Source organism: Alternaria arbusti, assembly GCF_024043155.1.
Source record: "Alternaria arbusti strain BMP 1465 chromosome Unknown scaffold_15, whole genome shotgun sequence".
NCBI lineage: Eukaryota > Fungi > Ascomycota > Dothideomycetes > Pleosporales > Pleosporaceae > Alternaria > Alternaria arbusti.
Window position 1 is genome coordinate 630,506 of NW_026249955.1, and position 14,129 is coordinate 644,634.

General features: G+C 53.3%; 7 protein-coding genes across 7 annotated transcripts; 4 read left to right on the forward strand and 3 right to left on the reverse strand.

The window, feature by feature from the left end:
• Window positions 1–259: 259 nt before the first annotated feature.
• On the forward strand, window positions 260–2,080 carry J4E86_009067 (uncharacterized protein; the record flags this gene model as incomplete). The annotated part of the gene is made up of 2 exons (XM_051449574.1): window positions 260–537; window positions 946–2,080. 2 exons carry the CDS (start codon window positions 260–262, stop codon window positions 2,078–2,080), a joined length of 1,413 nt encoding a protein of 470 aa, XP_051299428.1.
• A 570-nt stretch (window positions 2,081–2,650) lies between these two features.
• On the reverse strand, window positions 2,651–3,361 carry RPL35 (60S ribosomal protein L35; the record flags this gene model as incomplete). The annotated part of the gene is made up of 4 exons (XM_051449575.1): window positions 2,651–2,792; window positions 2,846–2,998; window positions 3,055–3,119; window positions 3,359–3,361. 4 exons carry the CDS (start codon window positions 3,359–3,361, stop codon window positions 2,651–2,653), a joined length of 363 nt encoding a protein of 120 aa, XP_051299429.1.
• Window positions 3,362–3,612: 251 nt separating this feature from the next.
• Window positions 3,613–4,363, forward strand: J4E86_009069 (uncharacterized protein; the record flags this gene model as incomplete). Its single annotated transcript, XM_051449576.1, has 2 exons — window positions 3,613–3,675; window positions 3,746–4,363. 2 exons carry the CDS (start codon window positions 3,613–3,615, stop codon window positions 4,361–4,363), a joined length of 681 nt encoding a protein of 226 aa, XP_051299430.1.
• A 183-nt stretch (window positions 4,364–4,546) lies between these two features.
• J4E86_009070 (uncharacterized protein) lies at window positions 4,547–5,471 on the reverse strand (the record flags this gene model as incomplete). The annotated part of the gene is made up of 2 exons (XM_051449577.1): window positions 4,547–5,377; window positions 5,463–5,471. The coding sequence occupies 2 exons, from the start codon at window positions 5,469–5,471 to the stop codon at window positions 4,547–4,549; spliced, it is 840 nt and encodes a 279-aa protein (XP_051299431.1).
• Window positions 5,472–5,894: 423 nt separating this feature from the next.
• Window positions 5,895–8,240, forward strand: J4E86_009071 (uncharacterized protein; the record flags this gene model as incomplete). Its single annotated transcript, XM_051449578.1, has 2 exons — window positions 5,895–7,476; window positions 7,504–8,240. The coding sequence occupies 2 exons, from the start codon at window positions 5,895–5,897 to the stop codon at window positions 8,238–8,240; spliced, it is 2,319 nt and encodes a 772-aa protein (XP_051299432.1).
• A 125-nt stretch (window positions 8,241–8,365) lies between these two features.
• Window positions 8,366–10,483, reverse strand: J4E86_009072 (uncharacterized protein; the record flags this gene model as incomplete). The annotated part of the gene is made up of 3 exons (XM_051449579.1): window positions 8,366–9,698; window positions 9,754–10,069; window positions 10,141–10,483. 3 exons carry the CDS (start codon window positions 10,481–10,483, stop codon window positions 8,366–8,368), a joined length of 1,992 nt encoding a protein of 663 aa, XP_051299433.1.
• Window positions 10,484–11,916: 1,433 nt separating this feature from the next.
• Window positions 11,917–13,920, forward strand: J4E86_009073 (uncharacterized protein; the record flags this gene model as incomplete). The annotated part of the gene is made up of 5 exons (XM_051449580.1): window positions 11,917–12,102; window positions 12,150–12,364; window positions 12,415–13,036; window positions 13,358–13,396; window positions 13,456–13,920. 5 exons carry the CDS (start codon window positions 11,917–11,919, stop codon window positions 13,918–13,920), a joined length of 1,527 nt encoding a protein of 508 aa, XP_051299434.1.
• Window positions 13,921–14,129: the final 209 nt, after the last annotated feature.

Consider the following 14,129-nt stretch of genomic DNA (forward strand, 5'->3'; position numbering starts at 1 on the left):
TTATTATCATCGCGACAATTCCTCCTAACCGCACTCGGCATCCTCGAAGAAACGGTGTATACCGGCAGCTGCAAGAGTTCGTGGCAGAAGCTCAGTGACCCACCGCGCCTGCAGTCAGGTCTCTAGTCTACGCTGCACACCCCGCGAGACAGCCATCTCCAGCCCCCCTCCAACATTGCGCGAATATTGCTGCCTATTATCAATCCAACTAATCGAGATCCTGCTGCTCCCTATCGCACCCAGCTACTCCACTTTCAGCATGTCATCATCGGACGCGCCGTTGACCCCGAAGGCCGTTTCTTGCCCGGCAAAGGTACTAGTCGCGGGTGGCTACCTCGTACTGGACCGGGAATACACAGGTCTGGTATTCGGTTTAGACGCAAGGATTCACACCGTGGTCGAACCTATCAAAACGAGATCCGGCGTGACGATCAATGAGATCCTGGTGACGAGTCCTCAGTTCCGCGAGGCCATTTGGGAGTACGGATACAGGTCGCAGGGCCAGGATGGAGGCATCACCTTGACGCAGTTGAGCGTGTAAGTGCCTTTTCCCTCCCTCCATCAGCCACGTCCGTCGCTTGCATCGTATCATCTCATTGGTCGTCCTTTCGTTCCTTTTTCTTGTGTATCACTCCCTCCAAGCCCATCAGCATCTCTACCCAATCGGGCAAAGCATTCTTAATGGTCGTTCATCACGTGTTCATTGAAGATCTGTTGCGAGATGAGGCTGCAATGCCAAGATAGTATCTGGATTCCTAAAGCCTGTGTCATCGCTTCTGGAACGTTGGTGTCGCATCGTGTTACTGCTTTGATCTTGCTCTGGCTTCTCCAAATTTACCCCTTCTCCTGTACTATTCTGCAAGCTTTTCTATTACATCGATGGGCATGATCTTGTCATAAGCTTCACTTTGACTCAGTCTACCAGTCCAACTAACCCCAACCCAGCGGCCACGAACAATCCATCGCCCGATCCCGCAACCCATTCATAGAAACCGCCCTAACATACGCACTCACCTACATTCACGCCCTCCTCCCCAAGACCCTCATCCAGCCCTCCAGCATCCGCATCCTAGCGGACCAAGCCTACTACTCCAACCCAGGCGTCACCCGCAGCTCCAACATCATCTCGCAACCCCACAAAGTCTCGCGCTTCCAGGACTTCAACGTGAGCCTAAAAGAAGCGCACAAGACAGGATTAGGAAGCAGCGCAGCACTCGTCACAAGTTTCACAGCCGCAGTACTAGAATTCTACCTACCTGAAGAACTTTTCGATATCCACACAGAAAAGGGCCAAACGGTCCTCCACAACCTCGCTCAAGCCTCTCACTCCCACGCCCAAGGCAAAGTCGGAAGCGGTTTCGACATCGCCTCTGCAGTCTACGGATCCTGTCTCTACAAGCGTTTCTCGCCCTCCCTTCTGAGCGATCTACCTCAACCCAGCAGCCCTGGCTTCGCAACACAACTACGCTCTTTAGTCGAGGGCCCGACATGGGACACCGAGATCCAAAAAGCTGCTATCAAGATGCCCAAGGGTGTACGCCTAGTCATGTGCGATGTCGACTGCGGCAGCGAAACACCGGGCATGGTGAAGAAGGTGCTGGCATGGAGAGCGGAGAAAGCAGAAGAAGCGGAGAGGATTTGGAAAGATCTGCAGAAGGGGAACGAGGCGCTGGCTGCTGAACTTACGCGTTTGGCTACTGATGAGCAAAGCGATGGGGATGTGAAGTCGAAGTACGACGCGCTGAAACAGATCATTGACAGTAATCGCGCGCTGATTCGCGAGATGGGCGAGAAGTCTGGTGTGCCTATTGAGCCGCCTCAGCAGACGCGTCTATTGGACTACTGTTCCAAGCTCGACGGCGTAATTGGAGGCGTTGTTCCTGGTGCTGGTGGCTTCGATGCTATAGTTCTTCTTGTGGAGGATAAGGCGGCTGTCATTGAATGGCTCAAGGTTTGCCTTGCGCAATACGAAGACCCTGAAGCGATTGGTAGGGTTGGTGTAATCGGTGTTAGAGAAGAGATGGTGGGTGTCAAGGAGGAAGACCTCAGTCTGTATGCGGAGTGGAAGGAGGCTTACTGAAAGACGTGAGAACGGATTGGAAGGTGTGGTAATACAGACTGTGGAGGTGGTGGAGTGGTAGATATCTTTAGCAGACGGGAGAGCGTTGTCTTTTTGGTATTAGCGCAAAAGTTATGTCAATACTTTGTTGAAAGTCTTAACAAATACAAAGGCTGGACAGGACCACACGTGTTGGGAAATTAAAACCCTCACGCTATCAAACGCGATTCATTTGTGGAGACACAGGACTGCAAGGCGCATGTGAGAGCTTGTTAAGTCGTAATTCATACTTCATGCGCACCGGACGTTACTCATGGAGTTGTGGAACCAATGTAAAACTCCTTCACAATTCATGAGGTATCATTCCGTGCTTGTCTGAACTTTTTATTCATAGATCTTGACATGGACGCCAACCCATTTCCGTTAAAGATCGCCCTGTCCGTCCATTCCACCTGCTACACCACCTTCCTCGCCCCGCTGGAGTATGGTACTAAGGGTACACTGGTGGCTCGCTAGTTGGAAAAGCCCCGGCAATGCAATGCTTCATGAGAGACAAAGGAAGAAAAGAGAAACACCTTCACGAAAGCACGCTTATGCCTTGACGGCGTACTTTCGCTGGGGGAAGTGTGTGTTCCTCTTCTTCTGCTTCTCGGTGACGAGCGAAGCCTCGTGCTTGGTGAGTTTTCGGCGGATGGCGCGGGTCTGCTTGGGGCGGAGGTCGAGAGGAGTGTACCTATTCAGTGTTAGAAATTGGTCCCTGGAGCTTCCGAGTCGGCCTAGACGCACTTCTTGCCCTTGTAGAACAGCCTGAGCTGAGCCCTCTGATTGGCGTTGATGACGGTGAGGACCTTGGCGATTCCCTTGCGGACATCATGAATGCGGGTGAGCTTGGTGTTGGAGCCACCGGTGACCTTGGCGGTCCTGAGCTGGATCAACTCCCTTCACGTCCGTCAGCATTCCATTTCCCTGCCAGTGTTCCGGTTTCGGCGACGTACGACTTGAGGTCGGTGAGCTGGGACGCGAGCTCATCCTTGGACTTGTTCCACAGCTGGGCGGTCTTCTGCGGTGGTTGTGAGCACGAGATCGGAGGTTGGTGTTTGCGCAGGCGAGGGTGTACGTACGACCTTGGAAGTAGACTGGAGGCAGCAAGTCAGCACAAGTTCTCTCAATCGTGAAGTATCAAATCTTGCGCAGCACCACTAGCGGAGGGTGCAACGGCCTGACCCCTCACTGCCAGCGGTTCCGTAGCTGCGCGACGCAGTCCCAATACCAAACGCATAAATGAGAGCATCGACGTACCATTTTGACTGTGAGTTAGTAGGACCGGGTGATATGGATGGGGTCTCGCGTGTCGCAACGATGAACTTTTGGTGTTGTCAGAAATCAGTGTGTCGCCCGGAGCCTCGCTAAACTATTCGCCGATCACCAAGACGGCCTAGCGCCTTGGCCGTGCATTGCGTAGCCCGCGCCAGGGCAGGTGCGACCCTCATCATGCCAGAAGTCCAGGAACCATTGTTGCTGCCTCGGCCTGTCAAGATACCGTGATATCCGACATGTCGTCCACTGGAGGCGGATGGGCGCAACTGCGCCAGCAAGCGCGCACGCTCGAACAACAAGTGGGTTCCATTCACTGCTGCGACGGACTTAGTCGGCGCTCGCGGCAGCCCTGCTAACGAGGCATGCCAGACTGAGACGCTGTTCCACACATACTCGCAGTTCGGCTCGACACCAAACATCCCCGCGAAACCCTCAGAAGAAGAGTTACGGGTTGAAACTAGGCTGCAGGAAATCCTCGAGCAAAGAGATGGTCTTGTCGGCCAGCTATCTCGGCTCCTCGATTCCGAATCGACGCATGGCTCGTCGGCCGTAAAGCAGAACAACCTTGCCAGACACCGCGAAGTACTCTCAGACCACCGTCGCGAGCTCGCGCGCCTCAAGTCTACCCTAAACGAGGCCCGCAACAGGGCGAACCTCCTCTCCAATGTACGCTCGGACATTGATGCATACCGGTCCGCAAACCCAGAGCAAGCGGAGGCCGACTACATGCTCGACGAGCGGAATCGCATCGACAACTCGCACAACGTAGCCGACTCGGTCCTCAGCCAGGCATACGCCGTACAAGAGAACTTCAGCCTGCAAAGGGAAACGCTGACGAGCATCAACCGGAGAATAGTGGGCGCTGCAAGTCAAGTACCTGGCATTAACAGCTTGATCGGACGCATTGGGACAAAGAAGCGCAGAGACGGTATCATCCTGGGCAGTTTCATCGCATTCTGCTTCTTGATGCTGTTATGGTTCAGGTAGATGGGGTTGCACATGTTCATTTTGGGCGTTCAAGCGGGCTGGATATCCTCATGACTTTCATTAGCATGCTATGCGCAAGGCGTCTCGGGCCTGTACGGTTACGTTTATGTTTACAAAGGGTTGGGTATCGTGGGAATTGAGAGTCTTCCGTATGCTGTACAAGATATCGTTACATGTTCGTCATCAAGCCTCCTTAGGCGTGGCTTCTGAAGGAGTCTGTCGGGCCTCGTTGACCAGCTTCGCAAAGCCTCTGTTCATATCCTCCATTTCCGTGCCTTCTGCGTCTCCGCTGCCTGCCCATCGGATCTTGCAGTCTTGGTCTACCAGGTAGACATAGCCGACTCTGCCGTTTAAAAGTCCGATTGTCTCCCTTATCTTCTCACTAACACCTTTTCTGACCACGAAGTACCTGCCCCAGTCCTCTTTTGGCTTGGAGGCCTTCAGCCGCCACTGGAACAGCGACACGATCCAAGCCTTCATCGTGTTCTCTTCGATGTTGACGTCGACCATCTGCGCAACCTCGGGATTTTGCGCCAGAATCTCGTGCAGTGCGGTGTTTGTTTTCTTCCCTGTGAAAGTCTCGACCTGGGTCAACCCCCACATCGAACTAAACACATTCACAACACTGATCTTCCCGTTGAGCACATTCGTAGTGTCTTTGTCCTTCCCCTCTAGTGTATCTCCGTGGAAGTTGGGAAAGTATAACGCCGCGTCCTTCTTGAAGATCCTCTGGTTCGCCATGAAAGTCTTTCCCGACCTATACTTGCGGATATTCTTGAAGTCGCGGAAGTAGTTTGTGCCCCATTTCTCGACCAGATCCTTGCGCTTCTCGAGGTTCCGTTGCGACATGGTCATACCGGAGTAGTCTTTCTTGGTTTTGGGAATGCTGGCGTTTTCCCCTGGTTGTGGAGCGCGACTGAAACCGATGGGACGGCCAAGCGGCTTCGGGATGAATATGTCTTCATCTTTAGGATCGGGCGTGGGCGAGGTCTGGGTGGGCTTTGGTTCCGGTGCCTGCTGGCAGAGAGTGTGCGCGGAGGTAAAAGGTCGAACAAGCGATTGCCTTGCGATTGAGGGGATTGCGATTCGGCTCTGGCACCGTAGGCATATTGAAGAGGCAGTAAGGAACGTGCGCCGCAATGGCGTTGCTATTCGGGGCTGAAGCATTTTGTTTGCGGAATGTCTTTGTCCCGCCAAACTCGAGAAATGACGGATGTGAGCGTGGAACTAGCACAGAAGCGGCCAAAGTACCACGTGCTTTCGCGTCAGCGCCAACTCTGTACGCGCTGCTGCCTCGGTGACGTTCTACACTCTCTCACCAGCGCATTGCCTGCTAAGCTTTGAAATGGCGAACGGTCCCGGCGGACGATATAAATGGCGCTACAATAGGCAACTGTGCTTTCGCAGTCCTTTCCCTTGACGACCTTGGAAGTATTGAAGCTGCGCCCACGTTGCTACTCGACTCAACGGCCCAGTTCGGAAGAACATAACTTTAGTCGCAAAGGCTCATTGACCCCTCGAAGTTTACGCGATGTCCGAAAACGCACTGGCGATGAAGGAAGCCTACTTCAAAGAGCAAGAACTTTTGGATATCCTTGACGATGAGCATGACATCCCGGACGCCAGCGTGGGTAGACTCGAACGCGCATTGAAAGATTCGAAAGCGATGCGGCCCCCGGCGCTTAGAAAGCAGACAAGCAGTTTCCTTGGAGCAACACCGAAAGAAAGGCAAGCGGAGTTCGAGACGCATTCGAGAAAACAACGCGCAATCGAGCGACAAACGACCCAGCAAATGACGCGTTCGTCTACAGCGCCTGAACAAGGACTTACAAAGATGGTACCAGTCACCAAGCCGCGAACTAGGTCATCAGCTGTCGTTGGCGCGAAGAGTACTCTGAACAGAGTGTTATATTCACCTGAGACAGCGGGCAAGGATACCACTCCGTTTTATATACAAATGGGTGACATTCCGCGAGAATGTAGAGGAACAAGGCCTAAGCCAGCCACTAACATCGGACTGAAACCAGAGAGCCAACAGTATTTCAAGGGCAAGATCATGTATTTCTATCCGAGTCACGATATTACCCAACCGCGGCGCTCTCGCATACACAAAGTAATCGAATTTGGTGCTGCTTGGGCCAAGGAATGGAAAGAGAATATTACGCATGTTATAATAGACGACGGCTACGACGTACGCACGTATGATCAACTACTGCGGGATCCGAACATACCTGGCATTCCCGAGAACGTTGCGGTCGTCAAGTTCCAGCCTTATATAACGGAAAGTATAGAATGGAAAGGACTCCGAGATCCAAATCAGCCCCGCTTCGCGATCAAAGGTGCTCCCAGTAGGAAGGAACGTAGTGAGCTGGTAGTTTCATCCCAAACCTTAGCCGCATCGCAGAGCTCACTGGCAATCAAACCGTCAAAACGACAGACTGCTGCGAAGGAGTCACAAAAGACAGACTCATATCCAACCGAAGAAAGCGTCCCCGCTACGCCGCCTGTAGCAGATATAGCTACGCATATCTCGTTCGATGAGACTGTCGAGGACAGCTTCGTCATGCCGTCTTCGAGTCCAACGAAAGTTTTGCAGCCTAAGAATGTCGACAAATTCAACGACGCTCTTTCTCAAGCGATACTGGAAACCAAAGCTATCGCAAACCTACCGCTTGAGGAAGACGAGGATGCAGGATCTCCGGTAGCAAGTGGTGTGGAAGATGTAGATGATTCAGGTACCGATGAGGAGCCCATGGTCGCAGCGCCTAAGCTACCGAAGTACCCAAACATTGTCTCAAAAGCGTCTGCTCTACGCGACAAGAAGCCATTCTACCAGAACGCGTTCCAGTGTATGGACCCAGGTGCGAACGGCTATACGTCCCAGAACCCGAACGCCCGGACTATCGAGATCCTGGATCAGATGTGCAAGCATTACGATCAGATGCAGGACCAATGGCGCGTGCTCAGCTACCGCAAATGTATCACTACCCTGAAGAAGCAAACGGTCAAGATCACTACTGCGAAACAAGCTGCAGCCCTACCTTATATTGGCGGACGGCTCGCCAAGAAGATCGAAGAGATCGTACTCACCGATCGTCTCCGCAGGCTTGAAAGTACGCGAGATGACCCTCTTGACGTAGTACTCCGTTTGTTTCTCGGTGTCTACGGCGCTGGACTTGTTCAGGCCCACAAATGGATCAAGGCCGGCTACCGTACGCTAGAAGATCTTCGAACCAAAGCGAATCTCACCGAGAGCAACAAGGTCGGTGTGGAACACTACGATGATTTCAACTCCCGTATACCGCGTGCTGAGGTTGAAGCCCATGGCGCAGTTGTCATTAGAGAGCTGAAGAAGATCGACCCCAAGTTCAAAGCCACCATCATGGGCAGCTATCGTCGCGGCGCAAAAGATTCTGGCGATATTGACATGATACTTACGAGGCCCGATAATTCGCTTGCGGCTATGCGAACGATCATCTTCGACCGCCTCGTCCCTCATCTATACAAGATCGGGTTCCTGAAAGCTTCTCTAGCGACCTCCCGATCCAACGATCCTACAGGCTCGAAGTGGCACGGCGCCTCTTGTCTCCCTACCTCGAAGGTTTGGCGCCGGATGGACTTTCTTCTTGTCCCCGAGGAGGAGATGGGTGCAGCGCTCATATACTTCACTGGAAACGATATCTTTAATCGCAGTATTCGACTGCTGGCTCGCAAGAAGAATATGAGGTTGAACCAGAAGGGGTTGTATAAGGATGTGCATAGGGGAAAGCGGGGTGAGAAGCTGAACGAGGGTGTTTTGGTAGAGGGTAGGAGCGAGAAGAAGATCTTTGAGATCCTCGGGGTCCCTTGGAGAGAACCGCATGAGCGGATCTGTTAGAGGGCGATATCTGGGGCGGATTTTCGAAACTACGAGCGGATGATTGACTTTGAGTAAGAGAGCCCCAGGTCAAAAGATAACATATGTGATAATACAAGTATATTGGTACCCAACTCTGACCCTCTCTACACCCTATCCCCTTCAACCACTTTATGATGCCCACTATTCATTTCATCACCCTCCATATTGACATCCAAATCCTGCTTCTGCTTCTCGAGCCTTCCCATGAACCACGCAACTACATAAACCCCGTACAGAACCTTACCCACCTCCGCCTCTTGCGCAGGTTTATGTTCTTGACCATCACTCTCTTCACTCTTCTCTGCCGTTTTCCCAATCCAAACATTACCCAAAAAGCACGACGCAACAATCGCCGCAGCCATGAACGGCATGATGGAGATCAGCGACCACATCACCGCCTTCGCAGCCGCATGCTGAACTTCCTCCTTGACCGCCGGTGGAAGACTATTCAGGAGGTCCAGGCTATGTGCCCCGGTGGCAGGCAGCTCGATGCCGCTTCCAGAATTGTCGATTCCGGCCAAGAAAGTCGTCAGTTTGTTCGAGAAAACCGATCCCATCATAGCGATACCGACGGTCTCGCCCAACGGTAGCATGAAAGAAAGCAGCGACTGCATACTGGGAACGCGCGTCGACCAGATACCCGCTGCATGCAGTACAACGGGCATAAAGCGTAAGCCCGTCCCTGCACCCGATACTGCCAGGAAGACCTTTACCATCGTAACATGCCTTACAGAAACCGCGTATGTAAGCAGCGCCAACCCTACAGCCTCAACAACCGATCCGATGAGCAAAGGAACAAATGTCTGTCGTAGCCACGAATTACACAGTCTAGCTGCGATGTAGACACCGACACCCAGCCCAGGGGTGTAGTACAGGAGTTGCACTCCGGCCTGACTAGACGAGTAGCCTTCTGCGAACTGCCAGTAGTACGATATGAAGTAGAAAGCGCAGACCATGGAGATGCCCGCGGAGAAGTTTATGGCCATGAGGAGCGCAGTGTCTTTCTTGCGGAAAAGCGTGGAGGGTATCATGGGGATCTGACGATGGAAAAGTCTAGCAACCGCGCGGTCTGGACCGAGGAGGTATTCGTAGGTAAAGAACGCGATGCACAATACGACTCCAACAACGAGGGGAGCGATGACGGGTGCTGAGTCCCAGGAGTATTGTGTGCCGCCCCATTGGATCGCGAGGATTATGCAGCCGACGCCGAAGATGAACATGACGAGGCCGGGCCAGTCGATGATTGCGAGCCCGGAGATGTAGCCTAGACGCCGGGATTGACCTGGTGAGACAGAGGCGCGGCCGTGGAATAGCTCTTTGCGCATGACGAAGAAGATGATGAGTATGGAGAGGACTGCGACGCCGATGGGGAGGACGAATATGTAGCGCCAGCTTGCGTCTGCGAGGTAGCCGCCGATGACGGGGCCGACTGCGTAACTAGATCGGCATAATCAGTATTGTTCTTTCAGTTGCAAACTGAAGGCAGACTTACCTGCAGCCACTAATCAAAGACAAGATCGAAGTACTCCTCGAAGTCTCCGCCAGCGTCGCCCCATCAGACACTATAATCCGGCTCAGGCTCATGATACCCGCAGCGCCCAAGCCCTGCAAAGCACGCCCCGCAAGTAGCATGCTCCAGGACTGAGCCGTGGCACAAATGATACTGCCGATGGTGATCCAGAACATCTGGAATTGGAGTGCGAAGTGGCGGCCGTAAATATCAGCTAACTGGCCTGACGCGGGTATGAAGGTTGTAAATGTGAGCGTGTAGGCGGCTACTATCCAGTTGAAACTACCGGAGAGCTGGTCTGGGCAATTGTGTTAGTACTTGGGCATAGACATGGGGTCGTATGGCAATGGCATGAGCGGATCGACATACCGAAATGTGTTGATATAAGTGGAATAGCAGGAGCAACGATAGTAACATCCATAGCAGCCAAAAAGTTCGGCAATACGAGCCCCAGCATCAATTTCCACTGTCGGATGTTTCTTTGGCGCGCTTCTGCCTTCTGTCGTGCTGTTTCTTCTAGGGTGAGGAAGTTGATATGGCTTCCTGTTGAGTCTTGCGATGGTCCATGGTTATGTTGGGTTGAGAGATCTTGGAGTTCTTGCCCTGGAGCTGGCTCGGGTACTAGATGGGAGTCATCTATAGTTGGGATGTGCTTTTGAGCTTCGCGTTCTCGTAGCTTTCGCCGGACGAGCTTGAAGAGGTATATCGCCATGCTTGAAACTTGAGAAAAAAGGCGAAAAGACGATTACAGCAAAAACAGAGACAGATGAGCTGCTTACCTCCATCGTCGCAGGAGTCGACGCCTTATATTCTACTTTACATTTGCGGTTGCGCGATCCTCGCCCAAATAGGTTATCACAGAGTCGAGGGGTCTGCGTGGCTTTGCACCGAATCTCAGGCACCCAACGGCCACAGCAACCAGTCTAAGCCGACTCTGGTCACAATATGGGTCTCTGTACATGACACGTACGAGGTTTGTGCTGCGCATTACGGCCATAGCGAGGAAGTCTGACTATACCTAGTTGGGTCTCCTTCGCGGACCAATCACAGCTCACACCCTGCTATCGCTATCCTCTTCGGCTAATAGTGGCGCAGTCATGGAGTTGCGATTGGTACATACCACAGCGATATCACCGGCTGTCAGACGAGGCCTCCCGTAGAGCATGGCGTAGTAGGCCCTTCGCTAATAAGGCTGATAGGGATCGGATAAGGGTCAAGCCTTCCTAAGCTTTGTCAAGCTTTTGTTGGCAGCATGGCACACATGCCCCCGGTGAATGCTGGTTGTAGCCTACAATTTCCTTGTCCTTGAGCAAGTCATCCGATTGAGGCTGTGCGTATTACGCCTGGAGAACTGTCGAAATCGTCGTAGGCTCGTGAAGTGCTTCACACGCCCATCAAGTGGTGCTTCATGATGAACCACGCTATGACCAGAGGAAAAGTACAGGTTTTTAGTATACTGTACATATTTGTGGCGCTTTCGTGGATGGATGTAGATTGGGTGTTGCATGTTCCCCTTGCAACACGTGGGATGGGCCTGTGTCTGGGCCCTTGAGCTGTCCCGTTGCCTATCCCGCTAGTCCTTTACGCGGTGCATTGGCCGAGAATCTTGGGAGTCACATGATCTTCAGTTGTCTCGAGGGCGAGAGGTCTGTTGCGAAGAAGGGCACACGCCCTTGACCCAGACTCTGGCGTTGTCTGCGTTCCTAGAGTATCCCTCATACCTCTACGTTGACTTTCCGGGACCCCGTGGGAGTAGCTGCAGTGTCGAGGGTTTCTGGATGCATCTACAGGCCAATCAAGTCTCTGAGCGGGCGGCAGAGGTAGTCAAGGGCGACACGCCTGGTGGGTGTCTTCAGCATAACCTTAGTGGTAGCGATGCATGGTTTCTAGAAGCTGGAGGCGGGCCGGTAGCTGAGTGTAGGCGCCCTCTAATCTGTCCTTTTAACGAAGATTCGAGATGAGAGTTGAGATGGATGGAATTTTGTCATGTGCAAGTGGTCGCGAAGTTGTAAGGCTGATGTTCGCAACGGATTCCACGGGCCAGGCCGCCATCATCCACGCTTGGCCATGACGCAACCACCATCACGTTCGGAAAGCGTCCATCTCGAGCCACACCTCCGTGCCGCTCTACCAACACCTCCAAGCATGCAACCCACTATAGCGGTCCCCGCCGTTGCTGCGCTAGTCTACCGAGCATACTCTCGCAAATCACTGACCCCAGTCGGTATTGTGGTAGCCTTCGCGACAGCAGTCGTGCATGTATCGCACCCATGGAGTGTATTCTTCGTGCTTCTTGCCGTCTTCTTCCTGGCTGGTAGTACTGTGACGAAGGTACGTTTGATGAAGAATGCGATAGACGAATACTCACACGAAGACAGGTCAAACACGACATCAAAGCCAAGTTGACACAGTCCGCGACGGGCGCATCTGGTGGTGAAGGCGAGCGCAATCATATTCAGGTCATCGCGAACTCCGGCGTAGCCTCGGTGTTACTCTTGCTGCACCTGTGGCAGCTAAGGAAAGAAGGGAGATACAACGACCAGGGTCTATGTTGGCACAAAGGGAGTGATGCGCTGGTCGTAGGCATTGTGGCGTAAGCGAATGTACTTCATGTCATAGCATGTGATTGCTAACATACTCTAGCAACTACGCCGCAGTCGCCGCCGACACCTTCTCCTCCGAACTCGGTATCCTTTCGAAATCAAAGCCACGTCTCATAACAGCTCCATGGCGTGTCGTCCCGCCAGGCACAAATGGAGGAGTGACTGCGACTGGACTTGGTGCAGGCCTACTGGGGGCGTTCATACTCTCAGCTACATCTACGCTGTTCCTGCCCTTCTGTAAAGACTGGAATGTGTCCGAGAAGATGACCTATACACTTGCTCTGACAGCTGCTGGCTTTAGCGGAACACTACTCGACTCGCTTCTGGGTGCTCTGGCTCAAGCGAGCGTTGTCGACGTCCACTCTGGAAAGGTCGTAGAGGGCGAAGGAGGCAGGAGAGTTCTCGTGAAAAGCAGCCATCCTCTTCATCTTTCCAAGACAGGTCAAGTGCGCAGTAAAGTCAGCAGTCGTGCGGAAGGCAAGGAAGGCATTGCAAAGACGAGCGGAGCGGACACTGCGGCGTCGATCAAGGCATCGGAGACAATGCTGAGAGCCGGGGGAAGCGGTAATGCAGTCGTGGATGCACAGCATGAGAGTCGGAAGATCGAAGTCGGGAGCGATTTGCTGGACAACAATGCTGTCAACATTCTCATGGCAGCTATGGTCAGTGTAGGGGCCATGGTCGTCGCTTGTGTAGTTTGGGATCTGCCGTTGAGCAGCATAGTCGGGATGTAGTTGTCCGCAACTGAAGGTGTTTACGCAGCCATGATTCATGTTAGACACTTCTCTTGAACGTTTGTGAAGTGGTGAGGTCGGGATTTGGAGCATATGGTTGTGCCAAGACCGCGCTAGTCGGGCGCGTCACCTCCGTAGCCTGGAGCTCCATCGATAGCAACAGTTCGACATCCCGCCTTCGAACATCAACACCACCTCAGCCCACTAAATCGTATATTCGAGGTCGAAACTCTCAAAAGCCCGTACCAGTCTCACCTCACAAGTCTCAGCGTCACATTCAACAAGATGGTACGCTATCAGCACCACAGCGCCCATGTACACAGTGCCCTGGTCTAACACTTATCCAGTCTCTCCGTATCGTCCCCCACAAGGCACACTCCACGCAAACCGCTCTCGAGACTTCAGCCCCCTCAGCCCCCGGTGTGCACGATACCCTGCGCTCTCGCCTTGGCCAAACCACCACAGCATCCAGCGCCGCCTCATCGTCGACAGCACCCGTCGCTCTCCAGTCCGCCCACCCTCTCGAGGCCCGTCTCACCCAATGGCGAGACACCCAGGACCGCCTGAAGATGGAGATGCTGAGGCGGCAGTTCGGCATCGCAGAGCCAGTGCGTAGGGGTATGGAGCTCAAGATCGCCGAGGCGGGCGAGTGGAGGCCAGCAACTCTAGGTGGAAGCAGCAACGTTCACCGGGACATTCTGCAGGGACGGGACACGGAGATTGGCTGGGAGGATGTCTTCACTGGCAACGAGCTGCGTGAGGTGCCAGACTTCCACACGGAGATTGAGCACAAGATGAAGATGAACTGGTAGAGCGTTGATGGTGCTTGGTTAGAACACATGGAGGGCATACTGAACGCATTGGTAGCGATACTTCATCCGCCCAAGCCATACTACGGACCGTTTACGATATGGACAACCGGCGTTGGCATAGAACCAGGACACGAATGAAATAATGATACGTTCACCAGCATGGCTTGACTAACCTGCATGTCTTTTCTCTTGGTCGACACTGGAACCGA